The sequence below is a fragment of the Artibeus jamaicensis genome, unplaced genomic scaffold, assembly GCF_021234435.1.
Source record: "Artibeus jamaicensis isolate MK-2021 breed Jamaican fruit bat unplaced genomic scaffold, CSHL_Jam_final contig_1132, whole genome shotgun sequence".
Taxonomy (NCBI): Eukaryota; Metazoa; Chordata; class Mammalia; order Chiroptera; family Phyllostomidae; genus Artibeus; species Artibeus jamaicensis.
In genome coordinates, this window is record NW_026521221.1 from 224999 (window position 1) to 252549 (window position 27551).

The following is a 27551-nucleotide window of genomic DNA, read 5'->3' on the forward strand; positions in this document are numbered from 1 at the left end:
ATGTAGTTGTGCAAGGGGATGAGCCGTGTTTCCCTATGTCGCCATCATCACTGACCTATTTTCTTTTTAAACCACTTTCTTACTCACTGCGCTTTAGCCACATTGATGTTTCCAAACATACAAAGCTTATTCCCATCTTAGGGTGTTTGCATAACTACTGTTCCCTGACCAGTCTTTTTGAAGGTCTTCACATTGGCTCCTTTACATTTAGGGCGCACCTCGAAGATTATTTCCTCAGAAAGGCCTTCACTGTGCACCCAATCCAAAATAGCCTCTCCATTAACTCTTCTTAATTTTGACTTAAATAAGTGTTATAAAGAAAATAGCCCTGGCTGGTGTGGTTCAGTGGATTGAGTGCCGGCCTGTGATCAAAAGTGTTGCGGGTTCAATTCCCAGTTAGGGCACATAACCTGGGTTGTGGGCTAGGTCCCCAACAGGGAGCACGCAAGAGGCAACTAACTACACATTGATATTTCTCTCCTCTTTCTCCCTTCCCCTCTCTAAATTAAATGAATTAAATCTTTTTTTTAAAAAGAAAATAATTGTGGTCATTCATTTTCTTTTATTCTTTGTCTCACCAAATCTGCGTGAGAACAGGAAATTTGTCTTTCTTAATTAGTACTCTATCCTAGCACATAGAATAATGCCTGAAACTTATTCATTACTCAGAAATTTAAATGAATGTATTTTGAATGAATGAAGCTTTATGATAGTCACCTGGGGCACGTCATAAAACTGCAGAATTTGAAGTTATTCGGGTTAGCTATGTGACCCATGAATTTGTAGTTTAACAAATATTCCAGATGATTACTTTGCATATAGAAATAGGGAGTTATCTTTGAAGCTTAGTATACTGATATGAATTAGTTGAACGCTTCCAAAAACATATACCATAAAACAATAATTAAGATGGTTGTTGAAAAATAGTTATCTCTTCTAATGTATTTAGGAATGACAAATGTTATATTCTTTTGTAGATTAGCTAAGCAACCATTAGCATATTGAAGGATCTGAGAAATTGTGCTTTAAAGAAGTCTGATGGACTGTTAAATAAATTTGCCAAAATTACTTACTATCCCTCCCCAAACCATTTTTTCACTAAGCCCCTGATAATATACTACAGACTGTACACTCAGCACTAAGGAATATGCAGTGTATATGAAGTACATCAGTACCACAATTTATTTGCTCTATAATTAGCTGTCTACAGAGATCCCTTACATGGCAGATGGACTGAACTAAACCATAAATCCCAGCAGAAATTATCTTTTTTTGGCAGAAGTAAACTCTTAATATCTTTTATTCCCAAATAAATGTAACTTTATTTTTTATTTATTTTTTAACTGTTTATGCTGTTACAGTTGTCCCAGTTACCACCCCCTCACCCTCCTCCAATCATCACCCCCCACTTCCATAATCATTCCTCACACTGTTGTCCTTGTCCATGGGTCCTTCGTATATATTTTTTGACTAATCCCTTCACCTTCTTTCAAACAGTCCACACCTCCCTCCTCCCCTTTTATAGCTGTTAGTATGTTCCGTGATTCTGTGCCTCTGGTTCTGTTTCCCTCATTAGTTTATTTTGTTCATTAGATTACTCTTATGAGATTGTGTGGTATTTGTCTTTCAATTATTGCCTTATTTCACTTAGCATAATAGTTTCCAGTACTATCCATGCTCTCACAAAAGGTAGGAGTTCCCTTTTTCTGCTGCATATTATTCCATTGTATAAATCTACTACAGTTTTCTAAACTGGTAAAAACAGATACTACACTTGATCTTAGCCAGAAGGCCAAGTAGCAATATACCACAGTTTTTTAATCAACTCATCTACTGATGGGCACTTAACGCTGTTTGTAGCACTTGGCTATTGTAAATAGCACTGCTATGAACATGGGGGTGCATAAATTCTTTTTTTAAAAAATAATTTTATTTATTTATTTTTTAGATTTTATTTATCTTTAGAAGGGAAGGGAAAGAGAGAGGGAGAGAAATATCAATGTATGGTTGCTTCTCATGTGTCCCCTGCTGGGAAATGGCCCCTGCTGAGAACTGGCTAGCAACCCAGGCATGTGCCCTGACTGGGAATCGAACCACGATCTTTTGGTTCGCAGGCTCATGCTCAATCCACTGAGCTACACAAGCCAGGGTGCATAAATTCTTTTTAATTAGTGTTTTGGGATTCTTAGGATATATTCCCAGCAATGGAATTGCTAGGTCAAAAAGGTAGTTCCATTTTCAGTATTTGAGGAAATTCCATACTGTTTTCCACAGTAGCTGCACCAGTCTGCATTCCCACTAACACTGCACTAGGGTTCCCTTTTCTCTACATCTTCGCCAGCACTTGTTGATTTGTTTATGATAGCCATTTTGGCAGGTGTGAGATGATAATCTCATTATGGTTTTAATTTGCATCTCTGATGGCTAGTGATGTTGAGCATTTTTCCATATGTCTGTGGGCTATCAGCATGTCCTCCCTGGAGAAGTGTCTGTTGAGGTCCTTTGCCCATTTTTTACATTGGATTATTTGTCTTTCTGGTGTTGAATCATATGAGTTCCTTATATATTTTAGAGATGAAACCCTTATCCAGTGTGTCCTTGGCATATATGTTCTCCTTACAGCCAGTTGGTTCTCTTTTCATTTTGATACTGGTTTCTTTAGCCATGCAGAAGCTTTTTAACTTGATATAGACCCATTTGTTTATTTTTTTCCCTTTATTTCCCTTGCCTAGGAGATATATCAGCAAAAATATTGCTGTGTAGATATCTGAGATTTTACTGCCTGTGTTTTCCACTAGGATTTTTATGGTATCATCACTTATATTTAAATCTTTTATCCATTTTGAGTCTTCTGGTGTATGGTGTAAATTGGTGGTCTTGTTTCATTTTTTTGTATGTACCAGTCCATTTCTCTCAACACCACTTATTGAAGAGACTGCTTTACTCCACGGATGTCTGTGCCCACTTTGTCAAATATTCATTGACCATAGAGACATGGGTTTATTTCTGGGCACTCTGTTTTATTCCACTGATCTATATATCTGTTCTTGTGCCAGTACCAGACTGTTTTGATTACAGTGACTACATAGTATTGTTTAACATCAGTTATTGTGATCCCTCCAACTTTGTTCTTTCTCAAGATTGCTGAGGTTATTTGGGATGTTTTTTGGTTCCATGTTCTAGATCCATGCCCTTGCTATTTTAATAGAAATTGTCAAATCTATAAATTGCTTTAGGTAGTATGGACATTTCAATGATGTTAATTCTTCCAATCCATGAACACAGTATATGCTTCCATTTATTTGTATCTTCCTCAGCTTCTTTCTTCAGTGCGCTACAGTTTTCCAAGTACAGGTCTTTTACCTCCTTGGTTAAATTTATTCCTAGGTACTTTATTTTTGGTTGTTGTTGCTATAGTAAGTGGGATTTTTTTTTTAGTTTCTCTTTCTCCTAATTCATTGTTGGTGTACAGAAATGCCATCTGTTTTTGAATATTGTATCTTTTTAAAATTATATTTTTTGTATATTAAAAATTCAAAGAAGTATCTTTCTACTCTCCTTTTTGGGGTAAGACTAGAAATAATGATTGGTTAACTTTTTGTATATATTATTTTACATTTTTATCTCATTATTTAATTTTGCTTTGGCTAAAATTGCCTGCTGTTTTCACCCATCTACTTATTTAAATGTAAACACAATTAATCTTTTAGAGAGAGGGGAAGGGAAGGAGAAAGAAAAGGAGAGAAAGATCAGTGTGTGGTTGACTCATGCACCCCCCATTAGGGACCTGGCCCATAACCCAGGCATGTGCCCTGACTGGGAATCAAACTGGAGACTCTTTGGTTGCAGGTCGGTACTCAGTCCACTGAGCCATACCAGCCAGAGCATTAATCTTATGTAAAATTTAAACACAATCTCATGTAAAATTTCCACATCTATATAATTTAATTGCAGCAAGTTCAAAATCTATGTGAAGAGTATAGGCTTTTCAGATTTTACCTTATTTCAACTTGTTTCTCTCTTAGGTTTTCCTACCCATACAGTGAGGAAGAATTTAATAATTGTGAATGTTAGAGTAATTGTCTTTGATTCCAATTAATTATCTTTGCCTATTTTTAATCAGGTAATTTCTTATAATATTGATGCTTCTTTGGTATTTTAAAAGTCAGAGTCCAGAAAATTAGAAATGTATTAAGACTGGTAATTTCAGGTATTTGGTATTCTGCCCTGACCAGTGTAGCTCAGTGGGTTGAGCAGTGTTCTGCAGAGCGAAAGGTCACAGGTTCAGTTCCAGTCCAAGCACAGGCCTGGGTCGTGGCTTCCATCTGGGTCAGGGTACATGCAAAAGGCAACTGATTGAGGTTTCTTATTCAAATCAATATTTCTCTCCCTCTCTTTCTCCTTCCATTCCCCCCCCAAAATAAATAAATAAAATCTTTAATTTAAAGAAAGTTATTTGACATTCAGAAATAGTTTTTATAGTAAATCTAGATAATACAGATGGTAGCATAATAAGCTAATTGTCCTGCTATATATGCATTTGGTCATGTGTACTTTTTCTAAACAATTAGGCAACAGTCTTCATTACTGATTATGTTACTTAATGAAGTTACTTATTTTATCTTTAATGAAAACAGACCTTACACATTGTGTTTTAGAAGCAAAATATAAGCCCTGGCTAATGTGGCTCAGTGGATTGAGTGCTGGCTTACGAACCAAAGAGTTGCTGGTTTGATTCCTGGTCAGAGCACAATGCCTGGGTTGCTGGCCAGGTCCCCAGTTGGGGGCGCATGAGAGGAAACCACACACTGATGTTTCTCTCTCTTTCTCCCTCCCTTTCCCTCTCTCTAAAAATATAAATAAGCATAATCTTTAAAAAATATATACAAATAGCCATTATTTACTTCAAGTTCTCTACCAAGAATGGTAGATGAAGTGATTATCAAAGGAAATTCAGAAAAAGACTATTGCTGTGGGCAAACTAGGGAAAATAGTAAAGTTTTTCAGCACAGATATTTACAGAGGCAGTTTTGCAGGTAAGGTCCACCCACAGTCATTTTTCTCTACTTTCCAAGGTACATGGCAAGACACTGAATAAAATCCTCATTCTTTACCATTAATTCAAGATAAATGTATTGAGCAATTGCCCACTTGTAAAATGACTATACCATTACTGTTACAAGAAATACTGTGTTGGCCAAAAAGTCTGTATGGTTTTTCCCATAAAATAAAAGATATATTTTTCATTTTCACTAATAACTATTGATTTGATTATGTCAGCTATCTCCCACGTGGTATAATTGAAACAGTTAATGTTTCAATTTGATCACTATCAACTTCAACTGGTTCCCCCAACCATGGAGCATCATCCAGCAAGAAATCTCTAGTACGAAACTTCACAAACTACTTTTGACACATTCGATCAGTCACACCATCTTCTTCATTCACTTTACAAATATTTTTTGAGTTTCAGTTGCATTTTTACCTTTCTCGAAATAATAAATCATAGCATGCTAAAAATCTTGTATATTTTCTTCCATCTTCAACATTAGAATGGCTACACAAAAATTCACCAATTTTAATAAGTTTTTTTAAATGCATGCTGATATGACAGCTGTCACAATACAATCTAACAAAATTGTTTTAAATGAAGTTAAAGACAATTAAGTGCTACTAGAGCTATTGTATGGAAAAAAACAAAACAAACTTCTTGGCCAACCCAATATTTTCAGATTATTTTTATGATTGCATTTGTGAGAAGGCTTATGTTTCTATTTTTTATTTAAACTACCATTTGACTGGTAGAGTATCACAAGATTTTGTGTATTAATTGGTTATATTGTGACCCAGAAGTAGCTTAATATTAAGACCATGGAAGAGTAAAAACAGTTACATTATTGGCAGATTGTTCCTATTACAGGAAGTAATTTGGTTAAAGTTACTCATTTTGAGTAATATAAGGGACAACTCCCAGTCTTAGACAAACTTGGGTGTGCTCTCACTAGTGACATAGACAGGAAAAATGTTAAAGAGGAGAGTTCAAATACAATACAATAGAAAGATGCCCAGACACATCTTAGATGCCCAGAACAGTGTTATGTTGACTACAGTACACAATTTGGATTGCATAGTCAGAAACGCCCTTCAGCATAAGGTATTTACCAATTGTGGTTTTTACAGGCATGCTCAGTTTCGTTCTAGTGGTTTCATGAGCCTGTTTATGCCTAGATTTGCCCTTGTTTCAGTTTTTACATATATTAAGGAAGTGTTCACAGGTTGTGAAGGGTTGGTATTCGGTTTACCAGATTAGTAAAGATTGCCCCTCATCCTTTCATTATAATTGAAAAACAGATATCTGTGTTGTACTTGCAGAGATCTACACAAGGGTGTTCAAAGGGAGAGTATTAGCCTGACTAGAGAATACACAGATATACATATGCCCAGTTCAGAAGGCAAGGAATATGTAGTACAGAAGGACATAATTCTTTTTAAGAAAAGTCACTTATACTCCCACCTCTAAAATAGTTACTCTGCCTGAGTATTCTGAGGTGTTTTTTCATTTTTATTCATAGATACATTTCCTAGCAATTCCGGGCAGCTTGTTTTAGTCCATCATACTTTGTTTTAGAATAAGAAAGTTAGAGAATTGAGAAACATGGTCATAGGTTCTCAAGACATCAGGACTATTATTTGCATCCTTTCTCTTTGGCAGTAAGTAGTGTGATGTGTGTTTGGCCATTTATTAGTCCAGGCATTTGTCTTCTCCACTACAAATAGTAGAATCCAAGATTCTCAATTTGTTCTGTCTTAGCACACCTGAGAAAAGCATTCCCATTGATTACAGTAGATGGGAATCAGAATCTTGAGAAGGGATCTTGGTATGGTGCTAGGGAGAAAAATAGAGGCTGGTGACCCCTCTCCTGCTTATCCTTAGAATCATTAGAGTACATCTAGATGATGACCCACGTTCTTCTGGTTCTAAACTTCTATTTTCCTTTCTCTACTCCTTACATACTATCTATACACCTGCTTCTCTATAATGATTGGGTTCAAATTTTCCCCTTTAAGAAAGGGAGAAGGGGGCAGGAGAGGGGGAGAGGAAAAGGGAGATCTAGCATATTAACCTGCTATGGAACCATTATTCCTGCTGTCTCTTATGTGCAAGAACAACTCATATTCTTTTTTATCTTTATTTTTTATTGAGATCTAATAGACATACAACCTTATATTAGTTTCAGGAAATTTTATGTTTGTACACACTGCAAAATTATCACCACATAAGTCTAGTCAACATCTGTCACCAGAAGTAGTTGAAGGTTTTTTTTCTTGTGATAAGATAAATTCTATTTTATCATGGTGTATGTCCCTTTAAATGTATTGTTGAATTCATTTTGATACTATTTTGTTTAGGATTATTGCATCTATATTTATCAGCCAGCAATGTTCTTTTCTTGTTCCTTGAGTGGTTTTGATATCAGGGTAATGCTAGCCTTGTAAAATAAGTTAGGAAGTAGTCCCTCCACTTCCTTTTTTTGGAAGAGGGTTTTTTTGGTTTTGTTCTAGATTTTATTTATTTATCTATCTATCTACATATCTATCTATCTATCTGTCTATCTATATTTATAGAGACAGGGGAAGGGAGAGAGAAAGAGAGGGAGAGAAGCATCAGTGTGTGAGAGAGATATCAATTGGTTGCCTCTTGCATGCCCCTAACTGGAACCTAGACTGCAACCCAGACTTGTGCCCTGACTGGGAATTGAACCAGTGACCCTTTGGCTTGCTGGCTGGTGCTCAACCCACTGAGCCACATCATGCAGGGCTTTGGAAGAGTTTGAGAAAGATTGATATTAATTATTTGAATATTTAGAAGAATTTGCTAATGAACCATATTATTTATTTAGCTAGGAAGACAAGTTTAAATTAAAACTGAGAGTTTACCTGCTATTATGTTGCAGAAAATATGTTAGAATAGAAAATTTGGGGGTTTCTCTTTTTTTGAAATTAAATTAAGAATGAAAAATCTTCCAAAAATATATCTTAGGCCCTGGCCTGGTAGCTCAGTTGGTTAGACCATCACCCCATTATCTCAAGATTGTGAGTTCGACCCCCCGATCGGGGCACATATGAGAATCAACCAAGGAATGCATAAATAAAATAAAACAATAAAAATATATCTTAAGCCCTGAGGGCATGAATATGTGCTTGCCTCTTGAACTATTATAAAATAGTTCAAGAGGCAAGTTCAATAGTTCAATAGTTCAATAGTTCAATCACCATGAATGGTGGCATGCAAGAGGCAACCACACACTGATGTTTCTTTCCTCTTTCTCCCTCCTTCTCCGCTCTCTAAATATAAATAAATAAAATATTTTTAAAATATATATCTTAGAATGCACACATAACATATGAAACTTTAGTTTTCTGAATCAGATTTCTGCTTTATTTCCTCCTTGAGTATAGTTTGTAGAGTACACATCAGAAACCAGAATTTATTAAGTATTATGATTTATTCTTTCTGAGATGCTTAAAGTGTTAGATTTAATTAAAATTATATATTAAATATTTATATTTATAAATACCATGGAAAATATTATTTACATTTTGTTAACAACAGTTGTTCTCTTTTTTTTTGTATCTTGGACCACACTCCCAGCCTGAAGCCTACAATTTTTCAGTATAACGTTTTTAGGTGTGTAAAATAATACACACAGATACATATACATAGGAGTAAAAATAACCCCATTATATTAAAGTATAGTCATAGAATATTAAAACTTGTGATCTAATAAGTGCTTTTTTGTCAATGCATTAAGACCTAGCATCCATTTTAATAATTACTATAATTTCAAAGTAATATTGAACCTAAAAGATATTGCAATATATGCAACAACTATTAATGTGATAGGAAAGTATCTGATATTTGTTGACAAAATCACAGGTATGTGTATGTAATTTGTTGCCGAGAGTAAACTTTAGTTAGAGGTTAGTGAAAATAAAGGCGTAACCTTTTTTCCCATTGTTGCTCACAGACCATCCTCCTACCTCTTACCCCTCCACCCCATGTCTAAAATTTTTATTCCCCAGACACATTTGAGGAAGCCAGATGTAATCCTCTGTGTCACAGGAGACTTAATCTTTGAGGAAAGTAGAGTTATTTTCCATATTTAGCCCTTAATGCTTTTCAAGCCTTTAAAATAAGCAAGTGCTTGGTTGTTAAATGGTGATAGTCAGTATCTCTTTGCATTAGGAACTTGGCTTATAGCCACTAATTTTATAATTGATTACTGAAGAAATAGATATTTATAAAATCCAGTTTTGTCATTTTATCTGAAAGTCAAATGAGACCTGCTAATAGTTATGAGTACTTTACCTGTGTCTTGACTTTGAGCCACTGTGGTTGTATGTCATATGTTTTTCATTGTCATTAAAGAGAAAGTGTAACTGATGTTGTAGGCCCTGAATCATCCTTCTGCTTTATAAAACTAGTATTGCTTCATTAAACCTGTGTTATTATTTTTTACTTACTTTTTATTTTAGTAAATATATATAAAATAAAATCTACCATTTTTAAGTGCACAATTCATTGACATTAATTCCAATTCCCAGTGTTGTGCAATCGCTACCACTGTCTATTTCCAAAATTTCTCATTGCCCCAAACAGAAATTCTGTGCTTATTAAATGATAGCATCCCATTCCCCACTCCTTTTGCATCTGGTAACCTATAATCTACTTTCTCTCTATATAAATTTGCCTTTTCCAGATATTTCATATGAATAAATAATACAATATTTTTTCTGCATCCAGCTTATTTCCCTTAGCATAGTATTTTCAAGGTTCATCTATGTTGTAGCATGTATGAGAACTTTAGTTTTTATGGTTGAAAGTACTCCATTGTAAGTGTATACCACATTTTGTTTCATCTATTCTTCTATTGAAGGGCACTTGGGTTGTTTCCACCTTTTGGCTATTGTGAATAATGCTGCTATAAACATTGCCATACAAGTACCTGTTTGAGTCCCTGTTTTCTATTTCTTTTGGATATGTACCTAGGAGTGGAATTGCTGGGTCATGTGATAATTCTGTTGTTTAACTTTTCAAGGAAGCAATGCAGTTATTTTTATAATAGTTCATTATATTTTTATTATCTTTCATTAGTGTTTCTTAAGTACTTAAATTTTTTTTTGCTTATTTCCTTCGTTAACTTTTGTTGTTGCTTTTTAAGAAATTATTTGTTTTGGTCATTCATTTTTTTTCTTTTCTTTTCAATTGTTTGTTTTTCAGACCCAAGTCAGAACTCCATCACAGGGGAACACAGCCAGCTGTTAGGTATAGTATTATATTACTATGGGAATTGACTCTCTCTAACATTACCCTTTTCCTGTTTATACTGACAGACATTACTCCTTTCTCTAATTCTATTTTCTATCTTCTCCTTTTCTACTTTTCACTCCTCAACTTTTTTCCCTGCTGTTTCCATTCCCAACTTGGTAAGTTTTAGGTAACTACTTTTGTAATTGATTGCTAAGACTGAATTTAGCTATACTAAAAATAATTTTAATACAAATACCAAGTTATGTTGTACATCTGAAACTAATGTAATGTTTTATATTAGTCATACCTCAGTAAAAAAGGTAATTTTAGCATGGTCTGTAGTGTTAAAAAATCTGTAGGAATTGGAACTTGTTTTTCCAAAATTTTGAAAAGAAGGTATTATAATAGTCTGTAATATTTTGGGCTTTGCAGCTACTTTGCCCTTTCATTTTTCACAGTCTCTTGATTACCTTCATTTTAACTACTGCAAGTACTTCATAAACAGCAAGCTATAGTAATTGATGTCCCAGTTCCTCATCTGTTATACATTATGGAAATGAGTTGATTTCCTTTAGGCATTGCCTGTTTACATTGTAGTAAGCTTATAATTTGACAAGAATTTCACATCATCTCTGAACTGATAAATTTTTTAAATATAAAAATACTCAGGTGAGGAATTACAAAGCGTATATACTCTAAAGAAAGTAAAAGTCCTCCAGAGTCCCTTCTCTCCACCACCTCACATGTACTCCCAAGATATTTGTAGTTGACTCTTTCTTGGAAATTCTTCTAGAAATTATTTTTGTTGTCCAGTTACAGTTGTCCCAGTTTCTTCTAGAAATTTTTGGTATATATATTACTATCTTTTTTACTTTTTCTATCAGTGGAATTATATTACACAGATTGTTCTATGACCTCCTTTTGTTCATTTGACATTTTGCCTTGGACATCTCATACCAGTACATACAGATCTGCTGCATTTCTTTGTGGTGTAATAGTATCCCATTGTATTCCTGTGCTCTAATGTTACTCAGCCAATTCCCTCTTCACGAGCACTTGAGTTATTTCCAGCTGTTTTACTGTTACATTATGTTGTCGTGAACATCTTATACATATATCCTTGCATTTCCCTTGCCAGTATATTTGTAGAATAAATTGCTAATAAGTGAATTCCTTTTTCAAAGGGTATGTACATTTTCAAAAAAAAATACATCAAGTTAAATTCCCACCAGTAAGGACTATGGAGGTATACTCGGTTCCCTGTCATCAAAAGTAGGTATTATCAGTTGTAAAATTTTTCTTCATCCAGTCAGTGAAAACAGCATCTCTATTTTGTATTTGTACTTAATTATGAATAAGTACTTTTAAATATATGAACAGCCATTTTTTATATGTGTATCTTCTGGTTTGAGGCTTAATTTGACTTGTATATTGCTGAGCTTTTAGCTGTTTGAATACGTGCAAAAGCAGCTGTGAAAAAATGTTAGCTCACAAAATGTTTGAAGTAGGAAAAGTACTTGACTTGTTTGCTTATTAAAGGTTCAAAGTATTAGCTAAAGAAACTGCCCTGGAGGGTGTGGCTCACTTGGTTGGATCATGGGCCCTACCTATACTTAAAGGTTGCTGATTTGATTCCCTCTCTGGGCGAGTTCCCAGGTTCCGGGTTCGATCCTGCAGATTCATTCCCTTAGAGCATTTACAAGAAGGCAACCAAGTTGATGTTTTTCTCTCACACTGATGTTTTTTTCTCTAGTTCCCTCTCCCTCCCTCCCTTTTCCCCACTCACTTTCTCCCTGTGTCCTCCTTCGCTCTCTGAAAGCAATGAAAAAAATGTCTGCAGGTGAGGATAAAAACAAAAAAAGAAAGACACTGGGATACTTCTTTTTACTCTTTCAAGGTTAAGGACATAAATTTTAGGTCTTCTCTTCCTTTGAGTGAGTTTATGTTCTGGAATAGTACCAGACAACCTAGTCACTAAATAGATAGTTGTTAAATAAATGATTTGACAGAAACATAGAGCTACAAATTTGATTACCTGGCCTCATGGTATTGAGGCTGTCACCATTCTCTTTTTTATACTTTTATGTTAGATAGTTTATTTAAACTGCTCAAAATTAGTCTTCATATAAAATTTTCACATTTGTATCAGGAATGGTTAAGATTTCATTGAAAGATTTTGTAATATCAAGAAAAGTATATTTTGCTCTGAAACTATTAAATTGCTCCTGTCTCTCTGATGCATGGCTGACAGAGAAGTTTGAGAGTATTCAGTTCATCATCTGACCAGGAACAGGTGCATAATGCAGGTAGCGAAGGACTTCACTAATCAAATGTACAGTTGGGAGAGTTGGCACTGTTTCAGTGTTGCTAAGGTGGATTTTGTTTCCAATTAAGCACTTGAAGTAAAAAGTAGCACATGAATTGTAGGGAAAAGAAATAGTATGTGATTGTGAAGGAAAGGTTTGCTTAGTCAGTTTTAGCCAAAAATCGTACTAGCATTTGCAGAGAGACTTCCAAACATTTGACAGCCTACAATTGCATTCGATTTTAAACAAACCTGGGAATTTATCCAGAGAGTCTTCTGACCAGATTCTCAAGTAAGTTTATCCTGCTTGCTGTCCTAGGTTCTCAGTCCTAGGTTCACTAGATCAGATTGTATTTCCTTTTTTTCTCATGCTCTTACTAACTACCATCTTCTCCTGTCTTCAGTATCTTTAACTGCAGCCTCAAAATCTTTAAAAAAAAAAAAAACTGGTTTACTTGAAAAAAATTTTGTTTGCAAAGAAGTGGAAGATATTTTGTTATATTTTCTAGTTATAATTCTCAGAAAAGGAATTGGTAGCTTGAATTAAAATCTTTCCAGCTCTCTATAAAAGCCTCCTTTAGGATAAATTTGGCCTAGTGGGTGAAAAACTGCTTCATTTACCTTGGTTGCCTACCGTATGTAATTTATAATAGCCCTTTCCAAGCCTTCTAAATGTTTTTCCCTATCAACAGAGTGCAGCTCTTTTAATGTACGTACTCTTCTCCCTGACTCATCAGATCTCTTGCAAAATTCAGGGTCAGGCTGAGGAGATGCAGGAAGGAATGAAATCGCTGTTGTGATAAAAATCAAGCTGTGCACTCATGATTTATGATCTCTCTCTCTCTGTGTAATTTTCAGTTTACAAAGCAAACAAGCAGTAGCCTTGGCATTTTTACAAGTTTTACCAAACAGTCAAGGAAAAATAATTCCACTCTTCTACAGTTTCTCTTCATGGAATAGAAAAACAAGTAAATGTTCCCTGCTCTATTTGAGACTTGCATAACCTACATACCAAAACTTAACAGTGACAATATGAGAAAAGTAAAGGCCAGTTTTACTTAAGAGCACAGATCTAAGTATCCTAAACAAAATATTTACAATCTGAATCAAGCAATATATTTAAAAAATTGTCCCTGTGAACAGGTTGGGTTTCTAGTAGAAAGAATAGTTGATTTTATCATTAAAAATCAATTTATGTAACTCAGTATATTAACAGATTAGAGGAAAACTATCATAGAATCACATTAATAGCTGTAGAAAAAACACTTCATTTGAAACATATCCAATATTTAAATTCACGTTAGTTAAAAGAACTTATTGATCACCAGTGAAGTATTTTGGTGAACCAATTTATTAACCCGAGAGTTGATCAATAAAAGGTAAAAATGAAGTATTTCTCTTGACTTTAACTATACCAGTGGATAACCAAATAGGACATTAGAAGGAATGTCTTTCTATAAAAGTATTCCAGCTAATTAATGAAAGAATAATATATTCAGATTATCACCATTTTTCAACCCCTCATAAAGTAATGGATCTAGGCATTAACCATCAATAATTGTGAGTATCTCAGAAAGAAAGACAACCAGTTGGCAGATACTTCCTGATAGAAGATCAAAATACTACTATGAAGGATTTTCCTCTCTACCCCACCTAAAAATACTAAATGTGGTTAAACCTTGAGACCCAACTAGCATTTTGAAATACAAAAAAAAAAAAAGTTAAACAACATCACATGGATGCCATCATCAAAATTTAGACCATCAGAAACAAATAACATACCATATTTTTTGGACCATAAGATGCACCTACATTTTATAGGAGGAAAATAGGAAAAAAAATTTTGAATCAAAAAAATGTGGTAAAATTTTTAATAACATAAATAACATATTACTTCACCAATGTAAATGTAAACAGGACTCAACAGCAGCATTAACAACCATTATTTCTCCCAAATTGGGAGGGAGAGGTGCGTCTTATAGTCTGAAAAATACTAGTTTCTTGAACAAATAAATTGCAAAGAAGGAGAAAGTTAAACTTAAAAGATACAGAAACCAATCATACTCTGTGCCTCTTAATTAGCTGCTAATTTAAACAAATTCTAATATAAAAAACATGATAAGGGGTTAATATCCAAAATATATAAAGAACTCATACTACTCAACACCAAACAAATAATCCAATTAAAAAATGGGCAGAGGACCTGAATAGACACTTCTCCAAAGAGGATGTGCCAATGGCCAATAAACATATAAAAAGATGCTCAGTGTCACTAAACCACCAAAGAAATGCACTTAAGACCACAGTGAGATACTGACTACCTCACAACCTGTCAGAATGGCTAACATCAATAGGTGAACAAACAACAAATGTTGGTGAGGGTGTGGAGAAAAGGGAATTCTTGTACATTGTTGGCGGGATTGAAAATTGCACTGGGACTCAAATCAATGCAGTGGACCAGAAGAAAGCAAATAATGGACAAACAGAAAAGAGTCAAGGAGCAAGAATTCAAAGAAATGAGGAGAGTCTTAGGAACCTCCAGGACATCTTTAAACGCTCCAATATCCGAATTATAGGGGTACCAGAAGGGGGAAAGACACAACCACCAGTGGAAAAACTATTTGAACAAATAATAAAAGAAAATTTCCCCAATCTGGCAAAGGAAATAGACTTCCAAGAAATCCAAGAAGCCCAGAGAGTACCAAAAAAGTTGGACTCAAGAAGAAACACACCAAGGCATATCATAATTACATTAGCCAAAATTAAAATGAAGGAAAGAATCCTGGAAGCAGCAAGAGCTAAGGGGACAATCACCTACAAAGGAGTCCCCATCAGGCTGTCAGCAGATTTCTCAAAAGAGACCTTACAGGCAAGAAGGGGCTGGAAAGAAATATTCCAAGTCATGAAATCTAAAGACCTACAACCAAGATTGCTCTACCCAGCAAAACTTTCATTTAGAACGGAAGGACAGATAAGGTGCTTCTCAGATAAGACCAAATTCAAGGAGTTCATCATCACCAAGCCCTTATTATATGAAATGTTAAAGGGACTTATCTAAGAAAAAGAAGTTAAAGAAACATGAACAGTGAAAGGACAACAAACTCACAGTTATTAACAACCACACCTAAAACGAAAGCAAACTAAAAGGACAGCTAGAGCAGGAGTGGAAACATAGAAATGAAGATCTCAAGGAGGGTTAGCAACAGGGGAGTGGGAGGAGGAGATGGGGGGAGAAGGTACAGAAAACAAGTAGCATAGACAGTAGATAGAAAATAGATGGGGGGGCGAGAATAGTTTGGGAAATATAGAACCTAAAGGACTTGAGACACATGGACATAAACTAAAGGGGGGTAATGGTGGGGTTGGGGGGGGCAGGGTGGAGGGGAATGGAGGGGGGAATAGAACAACTGTAACAGCATAATCAATTCAAAAAAATAAATAAATTTAATTTTAAAAAAAAAAGAAAATTGCTGCAGCCACTGTGGAAAACGGTATAGAGGGTTCTCAAAAAAATAAAAATAGAACTACCACATGACCCAATAATTCCACTCCTGGCTATATATTCAAAGAAATCTAAAACACTAATCTAAAAGGATATATGCACCCCTATGTTCACTGGAGCATTATTTACAGTAGCCAAGATATGGAAGCAGCCCAAGTGTCCATTAGTAGTTGGGTAGATAAAAAAAATGTGGTACATCTATACAATGTAATATTACTTGGCTGTAAAAAGAAAGAATGAAACCTAAGCATTTGCAGCAATGTGGGTGGACCTAAAGGATATTATGCTGAGAGAAATAAGTCAGATAAAGACAAATACAGTGGAACCTTGGTTCTTGAACTTAATTCATTGTGGTAAACTGTTTGAGAAGTGGTTTGTTCAAAAACCAAATCTCTTTTGTCACTTGAGAGACACATAACTGATAATACAGGTATTAGCATGAAAGTGTTGTCAGGTGGAGAATCAACACCAAAGTTCTGTTCAACATCTGCAACATTTTTTCTGTGAACAGCTTGGTGAAGAATTGAATTGTTCCTGAACTGAGATGTTCAAGAACAGAGGTTTGACTGTACCATATGATTTCACTTATATGTGGAACCTAAAGAACAAAGTAGACAAACAAAACAAACACTCATAGATACAGACAGCAGACAGACTGAGGGTTGCTAGATGGGAGGATAGTTAAGGGGGCTAGATGAAAAAGGTGAAGGGATTAAGAAGTACAAATTGGCAGTTAACAAAATAGTCATGGGGGTATAAAGTACAGCAGAGAGGAGATAGTCAATAATACGGTAATAACTGTGGGTGCCACATGGGTCCTGGAAATAGTAGGGGAACACTTTGTAAAGTACATGATTGTCTAACCACTATGCTGTACACCGAAAAGTAATAAAACATCATATTGAATGTCAACTGTAATTGAAAAATGAAATTAAAAAAATAACCATAATTTATAACATTTGCAACAACCTTTCAGCAACCTTGAATTATGTTCACATAGTCACATAATTCAAGCCCAAACCTGTGCCAAGAGAAATTAAGTACATTGACTGTTCTACTTAGCTCAGTCCAGCAAAAGGCTCTTTAACAAGGTTAGGAGGATACGGGAAGAATCTGAAACTCACTGTAAGCCCAAACTGTAGTGTAAGTGGTATTTGACAAAAGTAACATTATAGAAGTAGTAGCACCACAAAAATAAGGTTTTTATAAAGAGGAAAATGTTCCATTTGCAAAAATAAAAGTAAGAAAATGTACACCATAAGAATGGAAATCTGAAATCTTCAGTAGAACCAATGGTACTCTTATCATTTGAATTGCACAGTGAAGTACCCAGCAGTGAGTTTCAGAGTAATATCAGCATTATTTGGATAGTAAAATGAGAATAAAGAAACATAATAAATGATACAATGGGCTGCTTAATTCAAAGCATTACCGAAGCCAGTCACAGCACATATTATGCAAAGGAATCTTCTTAGAATTCTGGATAATCCTAAAACAGCCCCAGCATGTGGACTTGGTTATTAGTTTTTGCAGAGTAAGGTTATTTGCTATTCAAACTCTAGCACTCCCATTCCATTTGGGATTTCCTGGGGTCAGAGCAGTGACTCAGAGTTCTGAAAGCTGTTCAGTCTATCTGAAACAGCATGATTCCCCGTCAAGAACTGATCAGTGCCTTTCAGTATAATCACTACTGACTTTATGCCTGATTGATCCATGCCTTTCTCTTTTTCTTTTTAATCCTCACCCAAGGATATATTTTTATTGATTTGCGATAGAGAAATGTCGATGTGAGAGAGAAACATCAGTTGGTTGCCTCTCACACACACCCAGTCAGGGGTCAAACCCACAACCTAGGTATATGTGCCTTGACCAGGGATTGAACCAACAACCTTTTGGTGTACAGAATGATGCTCCAACCAGCTGAGCCAGGGCTGGTCCATGCCTTTCAGTGAAAGCTTTGAGAGCTTTCACTTCTAATGAGAACTTTGTTCCTTGCCTGATTGATCAGGAGCTCCACGGGACCCTCCCATTTTACATCACTATAAGTAGACCTCAGGACAACTTTGGAGGCATCATTGGTCTCATAAATGTAGGCAAAATGTCCAGAGACATTCTGCTACCCGTAAAAAATTAAGCAAGCAAGTAAATGGGAGCTAGGCCAGAATCGGCCTGGACCAGAATGTCTGAAAGTTAAGGTGGTTGCACTTGAAACTTGAGACTCTAATGACCCCAAATGTAGATGTGCCAGGACTGCAGCCAGGGGAGCCAGAGCTTGTAGTAGGAGGATGGCTTGTGCCAGCAGGCAGCAGGATGGGGCAGGAAGTTCTGAGGCCAGATTTTTATAGCAACAGTATTGTAAGGCTGTTGAACAATAGGGAAATAGTGTGCCAAAGCTGGGACTCCTACTCTTATAAACCTTAAGAGGGATGAAGTCGTCCCGAGTTTTGGATACAAACTATTAAATGGCAAATCAATAAAGGATGCAATTAGGAAAATTAACATACTCAAGAATGAGAGAGACTTCTGCCAAGATGGAGGTATAGGTGGAAACATTCTGCCTTCTCGCACAACCAAGTTTAAAAACAAAGTTTTAGCAACAAAAATGCAGCTAAACCACAGAAAATTGAACTGTACGGAAGTCTGACAACAATAAACCCTTCAGCCAAACTGGTAAGAAGGGCAGAGCCAGCAGCAGAGTGGGGTCGGGCAGGAAAGATCCACTGGACTGACTCAGGCTCTTGACCCAGGCTCTTGACCCAGGCGTGCCGGCAGCCATGGGCAAATTCCAGGTGTGGAGTAGCAGGCGGACCCACTGAGGGTGCAAGGCAGTGGACCCACTGAGGGCTGACTGTGGTCACACATTCTTGCACAGATAAACCAGAGAAGGAGTGAGCAGTGAGACGGACCGCACAGGCCCCAGCAGCGGGAAGCAGCAAAGGGGACCAATATTGTCCCTCTTCGACCTTGCTCCCACATATAGCATCACAAACCAGCGACCTGGGTAGCCCCACCCTGGTGAACATATAAGGCTCTACTCCTCATACGTAACAGGCACAAACAGATCAAAACATGGCTCAAGAACAACTCAGAGCCCCAGAGCCTATAAATCTAAGCGAACAAGAAATCTACCAGATGCACAGTTCAATACACTGGTGATCAGGATGCTCACAGAACTGGTTGATTTTAGTCACAAATTAGAGAAACATATGAAGGCTAAACTAATTGAAATGAATGGAAATGCACAGGAAACAATAGTAATGGAAAGAAAACTGGGACTCAAATCAGAGGAGTGGACCAGAAGGAAGAAAAAAGTGACCAAACAGAAAAGGATGAAGAAACAAGAATTCAGAAAAATGAGGAGAGGCTTAGGAACCTTCAGGACATCTTTAAATGTTCCAACATCCGAATTATAGGGGTACCAGAAGGGGAAGAGGAACAGCCACCAGTGGAAAACTTTTTTGAACAAATAATAAAGGAAAACTTCCCCAATCTGGCAAAGGAAACAGACTTCCAGGAAATCCAGGAAGCTCAGAGAGTCCCAAAGAAGTTGGACCCAAGAAGGAACACACCAAGGCACATCAGCATTATATTAGCCAAGATTAAAATGAAGGAGAGAATCCTAGAAGCAGCAAGAGCTAAGGGGACTGTCACCTACAAAGGAGTCCCCATCAGACTGTCAGCTGATTTCTCAAAAGAGACAGGCAAGAAGGGACTGGAAAGAAGTATTCCAAATCATGAAATCCAAAGACCTACATCCAAGATTGCTCTACCCAGCAAAGCTTTCATTTAGAATGGAAGGGCAGATAAAGTGCTTCTCAGATAAGATCAAATTCAAGGAGTTCATCATCACCAAGCCCTTATTATATGAAATGTTAAAGGGACTTACCTAAGAAAGAGAAGATAAAAAAGATGAACAGTGAAAGGACAGCAAACTCACAGTTATTAACAACCACACCTAAAACAAAAGCAAACTAAGAGGAAAGCTAGATCAGGAGCAGAACCATAGAAATGAGGATCACATGGAGAGTTAGCAACAGGGGAGTGGGAGAAGGAGAAGGGGGGAGAAGGTACAGAAAATAAGTAGCATAGATGGTAGGTAGAAAATAGATGGGGGGAGGGCAAGAATAGTATGGGAAATACAGAATCTAAAGAACCTGAGACACGTGGTCATAAACTAAAGGGGGGGGAATGGTGGGGGAGGGAGTGTGCAGAGTGGAGGGGAATGAAGGGGGAAATAGAACAACTGTAATGGCATAATCAATAAAATATATTTAAAAAAATAAAAAAAAATTTAAAAAGAATGAAAGACTGTTTAGAGAAAAGGAAAACAAATGGAGCTTGTAAAGAGAAAAATATATATAATTATCGATATAACACATGAAGAGGTTAAACAGTAGATTAGAAACGGTTGAAGAGAGCTGGTGAAAAGGAAGTACATCTAGGCATATCTTAATGAAAGCTGTGCTGCACCTGAGAAAGATCTTGAAAGCAGCCACAGAGAAGACATTACCAAAGAACAGAATGACGGAAATATTTTCAACAGCAAAACAGGTAACAAATAATGTGTTAAAGTGTTTGCAAAATTATTTAGAATTATACTTAGCAAGACACTCAGGAAAAAAGGCAGAATACAGGCATAAAAACTGGACCTTTTTTTTGCCACAACTTGCTCTCAACTAATGGTTTTCAACTAGGAACAAGTTTGCCCCCTAAAGGATATTTGGGAGTATTTAGAGACATATTTTATTGTTGCTACTGGAGGAGATGCTAGTAGCATCTAGTGAGTAGAGGCCAGGGATGCCCTTAACCATCTTACAGTGCACTGGGCAGGTCCCCCATAATAAAAAATTGTTTGGTTCAAAATTTCACATTGATGAATTTGAGAAACCTTCCTGTAAAGGAATTGTAAAGGAAAATGATCCCAGAAGCATAGTACTTGGAAATGCAACAAAGAATATTGAACAAATGAAATGATAAACATCCCTTGACCCAAGTCGGTATTTTCTGTATAAAATAATTTTAGTGTCTTATTTATGGGATAAGAAAAATAGACTATTGGAAATATTGGACAATAATATTATGTAAGTCCAGAGGACAGAGTTGGAACTGAAGTGTTTGAAAGTCTTTGTTGTTTGAGAGAATGATTGCTATTGTTTAACTTACTTAACTTTTTAATATTTTTTACATAAGTTTTTAAAGCTAAAGTATGGTACAATTTCAAGAGTAATTATTAAAAGAATAGAAATAGAGTGTGGGAACTTCAGGAGAGGATAGAGGGAAAAATGGCATAAAGGAAAATATACCCCCCAAAATCCACAGAGAAAAAATGAGAATGAATGAATCATAGAGAAAGAAGGACAAATAGACATAAAAAGATGGCAGAAATTCAGTCCAAATATATCAGTCTCTAAGGTTGGTGGACTAAACTAGACAATTTAGTTTAGTAATTGTCTAGTTTAGGTAATACAACTATTACCTAAAGCAGGACATTTAACCAAAAGACAGGTAGTATAGCTATCATCTTTTTCCTTCTGTTGTCTTAGGGTTTATTTATTCTGCTGTCTTTCTAGCTTCCTGAAATAGCTACGTAGCTCATATAATTTTTGTCCTTTTTACTACTTTTGCCAGATTCTACAGGTTTCATTAGGTGGTGTTTTCATCGACACTCAATTTTTAAGTATTTTAATCTGATCCTCGAATTGTTTAGCAATATCCTTTTTTATTTCTACTCTTTTTAATTTATCTTTTTATAGTTAAATTCTTACTGAATTTTTATTGATCAAGATCGTGGACTGTATTATACCTGTACGTAACTTTTTCTTTTGGGCTTTAACAATAGAAATTTATTTTCTTGAAGTTGTAGAGTCTAGAAATCCAAGATCAAGGTGTTGGCAGAATTGATTTCTTCTGAGGCCTCTCTCCTGAGCTTGCAGATGGCCGCATCCTCACTGTCCTCCCATGGTTTTTACTCTGTGCACACTGTAGTACATAACTTTTTATACATTTTCCATATATGTTTGATTAAAATGTATGTTCTCTAATTGTGGAGGCAGGATTTTATGTCCACTTTTCATATTTTTCAGATCTTTTTACCCTTGCTTATTTTGTCTTCTTTATCTGTTATTGAGAGAAATATGTTAAAAAGCTTCATGTGTAATAGTAGATTCATCAGTTTTTCACTATAGTTAAATTAATTTTTTGCTTCAAATATTTGAGGCATGGATGGGCGGGTGGGCAGGCAGATGTTGTAGGCAGCTTTTTCGGTGAACTTTGAATGTGCGTTTCTTCCCTGTATTCATGCCCGTGTATAATCCTTCCCCTTTTAGTGAAGGCTGGACGTAATGACTCCTCTTAATGACTCCTTCTAATTAATAGAATGTGGCAAAAGTGATGTCACTTCCTAAATGAGAATACAAAAAGACTGTAACATTTGTCTTGCATTCTCTCTCTCTCTGGCTCTCTTTGATGGCTGGCTTTGAGGGAATCCAGTTGCCATGCTGTGAGGTGTCCTATGGAAAGGCCCATGTGGCAAGGAACCAAAAGAGACTTTAGGCTAAAAAGCCTGGAACTAACTGAATCCTGCCAACAACGATGTGAGTAAGGTTGGAAGTGAATCTTCCCAAGGCCTTCAAAAGAGACCACAGTCTCGGCAGACCCTTCACTGGTGCCTCATGGGAGACCGAAGCAAGGGCCCAGCTAAGCCATGCCCATATTCCCAGCTCACACAAACTGAGATAATAAGCCTGTGTGCTTTAAGCCACTAAATTTGGGAGTGACTTGTTAAACAGAAAGAGATAATTATCTGGTAATAATAAAGCTATATCAGGTTTCTTTTGGTTAGTATTTCACCTAATATATCTCTCTACTTTCAGCCCTTGTGTGCTTTTGTATCATGTCTCCTGTAGACAGTGTACGCCTGGATCTTGTTTTATCCAATCAGTGGGTCTTTGTTTTAACTAGTAAATTCAGTCTATTTGCATTATTATAATTAGTGGTACTATTGATATATTTAAACCATTCTGTCATCCTAAATTATTCAGCTCTCCCCACTTTTTCAGCTTCTTTTTAAATCTTACTTAGGAAAAAAAGCTATCTATATTACCCCTCTTCCACAAATAAAGGAATTAACATTAGAACACTCTCATATCATTCTCTCTCCCCTGCCCTAACCCCCATCCACTGTGTGGTTCTTATCTAGAATAGGAGCTCAATGGGAAAAGGAGAGATGTTTGATAAATAGATTTGGGAGAGCTATCCTTTTGCTTATGACTTCTGGCTTCTTTCTGTCTTTCTTATTCTCCCTTTTCCTCAGTCTCCTTCAGCCATGCTACCTGTTCTGTTTTATGAATCCATTAAGATTTTTTTGCTTTAGGATTTTTAAAAATATATTTTATTGATTATGCTATTATAGTGGCCCCAACTTTCCTCCTTTGACCCCTCCACTCAGTGCCCCCATTCTCTCCAGCAATCCCCCCCCTTTAGTTCATGTCCATGGGTCATGCATATAAGTTCTTTGGCTACTCCATTACCTATACTGTTCTTAATACCCCGCCTATTTTGAACCTTCCAATTTGTGCTTCTTAATCCCTGTACTTTTTCCCCATACTCCTTCTCCCCCACTCCCAGCTGATAACCCTCCAAATGATCTCCATATCTATGATTATGTTCCTGTTTGCTTGGTTTGTTTTTTAGATTCAGTTGTGGATAGTTGTGAATTTATCACCATTTTAATGTTCATCGTTTTGATCTTCTTATATAATTCCCTTTAGTATTTCATATAATAATGACTTGGTGATTATGAACTCCTTTAGTTTTATCTTGTCTGGGAAGCACTTTATCAGCCCTTCAATTCTAAATAATAGTTTTGCTGGATAGAGTTATCTAGGTTGTAGGTCCTTGCTTTTCATCACTTTGAATACTTCTTGCCAGTCCCTTCTAGCCTAAAATAAAGAAACAAAGTTTCTTTTGAGGAATCATCTGACAGCCTTGTGGGAACTCCTTTGTAGGTAAAACTGCTTTTTCTCTTGATGCTTTTAAGATTCTCTCTATCTTTAATCTTTAGCATTTTAATTATAGTGTGTCTTGGTATGGTCCTGTTTGGGTCCATCTTGTTTGGGATTCTCTGTGCTTCCTGGACTTGTGTGTCTATTTCCTTCACCAGATTAGGGAAGTTTTTTATTATTTTTTCCAAATAAGTTTTCAGTTTTTTGCTCTTCCTCTTCTCCTTCTGGAACCCCTACGATTCAGATGTTGTTACATTTCCAACAGGTTACAGAGCCTATCCTCATTTTTTAAAATTCTTTTTTCTTCCTGCTGTTCTGATTGAATGCTTTTTCCTCCTTGTGTTCCAAATCGTTGATTCGATTCTCTACTTCATTCCCTCCACTGTTGGTTCCCTATGGATTTTCCTTTATTTCACTTAATGCAGCCTTCATTTCTGTCTGAGTCTATTTTATGCTGTTGCAGTACCCAGTGATTTCTTTGAGCATCCTGATAACCAGTGTTTTGAACTGTACATCTGATTCATTGCTTATCTCCATATCATTTCTCCATTCTTTTTCTAGAGTTTTGTTCTTTTCTTTCATTTGGGCTATATTCTTTGTCTCCTCAATTTGGCAGCCTCCTTGTGTTTGTTTCCGTGTATTAGGTAGAGCTGCTTTGACTCCCTATCTTAGTAGTGTGGCCTATTGTAGAAAAGTGTACTTGTTAAATTGTATGGGGCAGAGCCTTAGGTAATCACCAGGGCAGGGGCAATCCGTTTCACCACTCTGTTACTCTATGTAGAGGAGGGCTTGGAGAGGAGTCGATGATGCTGCCAGGCCTCTAGAGTTTTGCCTGGGAGGAAGCTGTCTCCCAGCACTATCCCTGATGCCAGACACTTCACCTTCTCCTTGTATGCTAGTGGTACCCTTCCAGCTGTTGCCCTCATGCTGAATCGCAGAGGATTGGGTCTGTGTGAGTCCTAAGTCTGTTTTGGGCCCTTTAAGAGATGTCTTTTGAGAATTCTGCAGTGTTTTCCACTGCTCCAACCCTCACTGGTTTTACAGCCAGAAGTTATGGGGATTTATCTTCCTGGCACTGGAACTCCGGGCTGGGTGGTCTGGTCTGGGGCTGCAATCTCTCATTCTGGAGGTGTCCCTCCCAATTTTTATCCACTACATGTGGATGTGGGACTCCTCATTCCTGTTTTCATGCCTCTCTGCAGTCTCTGCATCTCTACCCCTCCTGCCCGTCTTGATGAATGTGGCTTCTTAAATCCTTGGTTGTTGGACTTTCACACAGCTCAATTTTCTGACTGTTTTGGGTGATATTTGTTTTGTAGTCTAGTTGTATTTTTTGCTATAGTTGTGCAAGGAGGGGAGGGATGTTTACCTATGCTTCCATCTTGACCAGAAGTCCTCTGCTTTAGGATCTTTTAAAATTGATATTCCCCATACCTGAAATGCAGGCTTTTTCTGACCATCTAATGGCCAGGGTATGTTGCTGCAAGCTCATACCAGCTCATACCAGATCATAGGAGCCAATTGTATGTATCTTCTCCCAAAACAATATTCAGTGACTTCTCATTAGTAGTTGAAAATTGGCATGTGAATATTTACACCACAGAAATTGGCAAGTATTAGAATAAGTAATTTTTGTTTTTAAATGCTGGAAAGCCTGCTTACCAGTGCACCAATGATCTTACCTGAAGTTGTCCTTAATTTATCTCAGTATCTATATCATTGAATTTACAGCTTCTTGAAATGCCTTTTTTGTTGTCTTTTGTTTTTATTTATTTTGTCCTCTGTTACTTCAGTATACTCAGAAGAAAGCAACATTTTTAACTGCCTGTCCACTGCTATATTCTGAGGGCCTAGAATAGTGCCCAGCATATCATAAGAACTTAATAAATACTTGTTGAATTAATTGAATAAATGAATAACTTGGAGTGGTGATAATTTTAAGCTTTGTCATTCTCTTGCATATTTTCTGGAACCATTAGAGGAATAGAAGATATTTTCCTTTCTTTTACTATGTTTTTTATTATGGAAATTTCCAAAGGTTCAGGACAGTAGATAGAATATTATAATGAACTTTTATGAACCTATTACCTAGATTCAATAATGTTTTTAAGTCCCCACCTTTTTTCCTGGAATAATTTAAAGAAAATTCCAGACAACATATGATTTTAGTTACACTTAAAAAATAATAATAACCAGTCATATTCAAATTTCTCTGATTATTTCAGAATGTCTTTTTACATTTGATTTGTTTGAGTCATGGTTCTAACAAGTTTCATATATTATTATTGGTTGGTATATCTCTTAAGTCACTTTTAATTTATAAGAGTTTACATAGTTTTTAGTTTATGCCTTTTATTAAGCAGTCAGATTATTTGTCATGTAGAGTTTACCACATTCTGTTTGCATCTTAGGGGCTATATTTATCCTGTTCCTCCTCTGTTTTCTGTGAACTGGCAGTTAGTCTTAAAGGCTTGATTAAACTCCATTCTTTTAGTGAGGATACATCGCAGGTTGCCCTTTTCATGTATTACATTAGGAGATTGTGTTGTCCCACTTTAAGGATGTTAAGATTGATCAGTGGGCTCCAGACACCCTGGCCCATCCTCAGCCCTTCACCTAATTGGTTTCAGCAACCACTGATGGTCATCGCCAACATCCATTATTTTATTAGGGGTTGAAAATTGGTTATTTTATTTTCTAATTGTATTATTCTACCTGCATTGATTAGCTAGAATATTTCTATAATGAAGAATTTTCTTTATTTAGTTATCCTGAAATACAGTTGGTGTAGGAAAGGCAGGATCGTTGCTTTATTCTTTTCATTTATTATTTTTTAAAATTACTTGTTTTTTAAGCAACTCTGTAAAAGTAGATTTTTTAAATTTATTTTTTAATTATCATTTTCATTCAATATTATTTCATATTTTAGGTTTACAGCATAGTAGTTAGACATTTATTTATATGATACATGAAGTGATCCCCAATAAGTTTAGCACCACTTGGCACCATACATAGTTATTACAATATTATTTACTATATTCCTTACAGTTTTTCACCTAGTCTTCCACCCCCCTCCCCCTGGCAGTCATCAGTCTGTTCTCTGTGTCTCTGAGTCTGTTTCAACTTTGTCTATTTATTTTGGATTCCTCATATGAGTAAAATCATATGGTACTTGTAAAAGTTATTAGATTTTTAAAATATGTTGGGTATTTCACATATTTGCATTTTTTGTTTGTTTATTGAGTTTAGAGAAAGGAATGGAGAGAGGGGGAAACAGTGATTTATTTTTCCACTTATTTATGCATTCAGTGGTTGTTTCTCTCTTTTTTTCTTCTTCTCACTGGCTGTTTCTTATATGTGCCCTGACCAGGGATTAAACCCACAACTTTGGCATATTGGGACAGCACTCTAACCAGCTGAGCTATCTGG

General features: G+C 36.2%; 1 protein-coding gene and 1 pseudogene across 3 annotated transcripts in view; one reads left to right on the forward strand and one right to left on the reverse strand.

Annotated features, from left to right (window-relative positions):
* The window catches only part of SLC12A6 (solute carrier family 12 member 6), a 105696-nt gene that overhangs the window by 45592 nt on the left and 32553 nt on the right, over positions 1–27551 (forward strand). For 2 of the 3 annotated variants that reach the window (XM_037133149.2, XM_037133150.2), the window contains one exon: positions 10283–10327. In XM_037133149.2, the coding sequence (XP_036989044.2) occupies positions 10283–10327 (45 nt within the window). Of the gene's footprint in view, positions 1–10282; positions 10328–22568; positions 22713–27551 lie in introns of those variants that run through there. The other variant, XM_037133151.2, reaches the window with a different exon arrangement.
* Positions 1685–1804, reverse strand: LOC119050101 (uncharacterized; annotated as a pseudogene).